This window comes from Anarrhichthys ocellatus, unplaced genomic scaffold, assembly GCF_004355925.1.
Source record: "Anarrhichthys ocellatus isolate YVR2014 unplaced genomic scaffold, GSC_Weel_1.0 scaffold187, whole genome shotgun sequence".
In the NCBI taxonomy this organism is placed as follows: Eukaryota; Metazoa; Chordata; class Actinopteri; order Perciformes; family Anarhichadidae; genus Anarrhichthys; species Anarrhichthys ocellatus.
In genome coordinates this window covers 1-4,041 of record NW_022280217.1, presented here as the reverse complement: position 1 = coordinate 4,041, position 4,041 = coordinate 1, and the positions used below count along the sequence as shown (strand labels likewise).

The 4,041-nt window shown below is 47.0% G+C and overlaps 1 protein-coding gene across 1 annotated transcript; it reads right to left on the bottom strand.

The window, feature by feature from the left end:
• Window positions 1-112: 112 nt before the first annotated feature.
• On the bottom strand, window positions 113-2,425 carry LOC116400635 (arf-GAP with GTPase, ANK repeat and PH domain-containing protein 1-like; the record flags this gene model as incomplete). The annotated part of the gene is made up of 2 exons (XM_031878560.1): window positions 113-1,686; window positions 2,138-2,425. Coding segments are annotated over 2 exons (480 nt in total), but the record flags the coding sequence as incomplete, so codon positions are not given.
• Window positions 2,426-4,041: the final 1,616 nt, after the last annotated feature.

The window sequence follows — 4,041 nt, the reverse complement described above, 5'->3', positions numbered from 1 at the left end:
AGACCAGAGGACTTTTAGACCAGAGGATCTTCAGACCAGCGGATCTTTAGACCAGCGGATCTTTAGACCAGAGGATCTTCAGACCAGCGGATCTTCAGACCAGCGGATCTTCAGACCAGAGGATCTTCAGACCAGAGGATCTTCAGACCAGAGGATTTTTAGACCAGAGGATCTTTAGACCAGAGGATCTTTAGACCAGAGGATCTTTAAATGAGCAATGTTCTGGTTTCACTGGTCAATGGCCAAAACTTGACTACGTTTGACCTCAAGCTTGTTTAAATTTAGACTCAGTCTTGACTCAAAACGAGTCCACATCTGGACTCAGTCTTGACTGCTCAGACCTGGTCTCGGACTGGACTGAAGTGGTCTTGATTACAGCCCTTTGTGTTGGGAACCACTGGTTTACTGGTGTTGAGGCCTCCGATGAGCCGAAACACATTCAGTCCAAAAACAAAACCCCGTCAGAATAAAACCACTTCCTGTTTTAGTACTTCCTGTGTTCTCTAAGTTCCACAGTGTCGCCGCTGAAAGAGATTATTTACAACAAGTTTACAGACCAGAGAAGAAGAAGCCCTTCTTTGTGATTCGCTGAGCCGATATCAGGGAGACGATCTGATTGGACGTAATTGGAGGAAACACAGTGAAAATGAGTTTCAGCTGAAATGAATTGACAGAAAAACACCTGAAGAAGAAGAATAATTCCCTTTTTTGTTTCCTTTTAACCCTCAGAATCAGATAAATCCATCATTCACAGAATCTTTCTGTCGTTTCACTTTACAATAAATAAATAAACCAGAACCAGAACCCTGAAGGCGTCTCAACTCAACTGCCTCCAGCCTTTAATATTTACATCGATTCATATCATATATATCTTTGTTGTTTTTGGGGCTTTTTGGTCTTCTGGTTCTGGTGAACTGTGGCGGCCATGTTGGATATTTTAGGAGAATAATCTGCAGATTGAGAACGACAAAGAAAAGACATTTTTGGACGTTGTGTTTTCAGTCATCTGGAGTTTGACTTAAAGTTAAAAAGTGAAAACAAAGAGGACGGGTTGTCCCTGAGCCGCATCGATGGACTTTATACACCCAGAAATAAACGAAACGATTGGTCCAGCGATGAACATCGAGATAAATTTACATAATCCAAGAAAAACGTCTTCAGTTAAAGAAAGCAGAGAGTCTATAGGACATGCGATCTATCACTCTGCTTCTTCTTTCCTCCTCTTAAACATCCAGATATCTTCTAAAGAGTTCACAGAATTCATGAAATTAAAAAAAGAGGCGGAGCCACGATGATGATGACGAAGAACCGACGATATGATTGGTTCAGAGTGTGTTTTTTTCACGAGTTAAATTAAAGATGAGGTTCGTCACAGTCGATTGTGGAACCACATTTCCCACAATGCTTTTGGGAGGTTCTTTCCCTTGTAGTCAGTCTCACAGCAGGAAGTGGTCCCCCCCTTCAAAATACAAGTCTGTTTTTGTCCGATTGGACTCATATGAGCGCGGCGTTGTTGTTGCGGTTGGTGTTGCGGCGCGGCAGGTTGGGCGTGGCCATGAGCGGGTAGCGCTCGTCGGGGCAGCCGTACTGAGCCAACGTGTCAACGCACTCCTGGCTGCTCGCCTGGCGGGCGTATGCCATCGCACTGTTACCGTGGGCGTCCCTCGCCATCAGGTCCACGCCGTACTGAGGGGGGGAGAGAGATCAAGGGTAAGTTTGATATGTTGCTCACGACTTCTGAGGGATTCTAATGACGTTATACTCAACACTTCCTGCACAGATGTTTCAAAATAAAAGCCTGCCAGGCCGTTCCAGGTCTGCATTCAAAGAAAACCATCTGGACTCAGTCTTGACTCAAAACAAGATCAGATCTGGACTCGATCTTGACTCAAAACGAGACCAGATCTGGCTGGACTCGATCTTCACTCAAAACAAGACCAGATCTGGCAGGACTCGATCTGGACTCAAAACGAGACCAGATCTGGACTCAAAACGAGACCAGATCTGGACTCAGTCTGGACTCAAGCTTGTCTAAATTTGGACTTGTTCACGACTTCTTAGGGACTCTAACAACGCTAAACTCAACACTTCCTGCACATATTTTTTCACAATAAAAGAGTAAAATAAGAAGCCGTACCCAGATGAGGAGCTGCGTGACGACCACATTGCCCTTGCGGCTGGCGAGGTGCAGCGCGTTGCGTCCGTCTCCGTCCCCGCAGGTCTCGTTGACCTGCTGCCTCGACCCGTGAGCCAGCAGCAGGACCACCAGGCGCAGGTCCTCCTCGGCCGTGGCCCTCAGGAGCTGCTGCCCCAGAGGGAGGTCGGCGCCGGGCAGCGACGCCACGAACAGACGCTGCTCGTACTTGGCCCGGATCCAGCGCTCCCTCTCCTCCCTGAGACAAGAACAAGGACCAGACTCAGTCCACTAGTGCTCCTACAAAATAAGACTTCCTGTCCCACTGAGACAAGAACAAGGACCAGACTCAGTCCACTAGTGCTCCTACAAAATAAGACTTCCTGTCCCACTGAGACAAGAACAAGGACCAGACTCAGTCCACTGGTGCTCCTACAAAATAAGACTTCCTGTCCCACTGAGTCAAGAACAAGGACTAGACTCAGTCCACTAGTGCTCCTACAAAATAAGATGACTTCACAGTACCTCACTACTAATAGTATCTAAAGTGCTCGTACATGTATTTATCAGTGGTATTACAGTATTCTACAGTAGTACTTGTGTGAAAGGAGAGCGAGTACTTGTAATACTTTGAGTACATGATGCTGATACTTTTGAACTCAACAGCAGAATAAACACAATGATGATGTGTTTCTGTGGATCGTCTCTAAATCGAGCTGTAAAATAAGACACAGTGGGGGGGGGGGGGGGTATTGTTCTCCGATCGAGTGTCATGAACTGCTGATCTGTTTAATCCACAGATGTGATCCGTCTAATCTGCACAAATCCCTCCATGTAAACAGCAGCTCATTCAGGCTGCTGGGATTAGTGAGGGGGGAGGGGGGATTGAGCTGTCCCCCCCCCCTTCTTAACTAAATAACACCTCCTCCAGGGGGCCGAGGCTGCAGGAAATGGAGTGGCTGATACTTCCACCATGAAATGACTCTAGTGTGTGTGTCTGTGACAGGAAATTAAACAGAATTAAAACTTCTTCACGTACGAACCTTCCTGCGTTACATCGTGACTTTAAACTGATTTAAATTGTGTGTTTTCTAAATGTTTTCAGCTTCTTCAGCTGGAACAACAAAAAGGTTTTTGGAGAAAAACTTGTAAATAAATCTTTAATAAATATAATATTTAGATTTAACACTGAATTATAAAATGCTCGTCCCAACAACGTTCTTCTGCTGCCAGAGTCACAGGAGTGAGTGTGGGAAAACAGGACGAGGAAGACAAAGTCTTTGAAAGAGGGGACGGTGTGGGAACCCGACAGAATCTCATTAACTCTCTTCCTGGAGACCAGTGTGTGTGTGTGTGTGTGTGTGTTCGGGGGTGTGTGTGTGTGTGTGTTCGGGTGTGTGTGTGTGTGTGTGTGTTCGGGGGTGTGGTAGGCGGCGACGGCTAGCATCACGGAATGTCCTGCCCCGACCCAGAGAGAGAGTAGGGAGGCTGGGCACGAGACTACGGCCGACAGCCCACGGACAAAGCCTGGGGGGTGTCAACGGAGTGTGTGTGTGTGTGTGTGTGTGTGTGTGTGTGCTCAGCGGGGCTCTGGCCTTCTGTCCTCCAGACGACGGAGAGGAAATGTGAGGCCACTGGACCCAGGAAACGCATGCCTTCCCCCGCCGCTGGAGTTGCTAAGGGCCTGGATGTAACACAGTGTGTGTGTGTGTGTGTGTGTGTGACAGTGTGTGTGTGTGTGTTCTTCAAACCTCAACACAGCAGCATCAAACAGACCAGAGCTCTTTAAAGTTTAAGGTTTCACTGTTTTCTATAAATCGATCAGATTCAGAGTGAAGTCTGGTTTGAGTGATTAGTGTGTGTGTGTGTGTCTGTGTGGTTGGTTATGTGTGTATGTTTATCTGCAT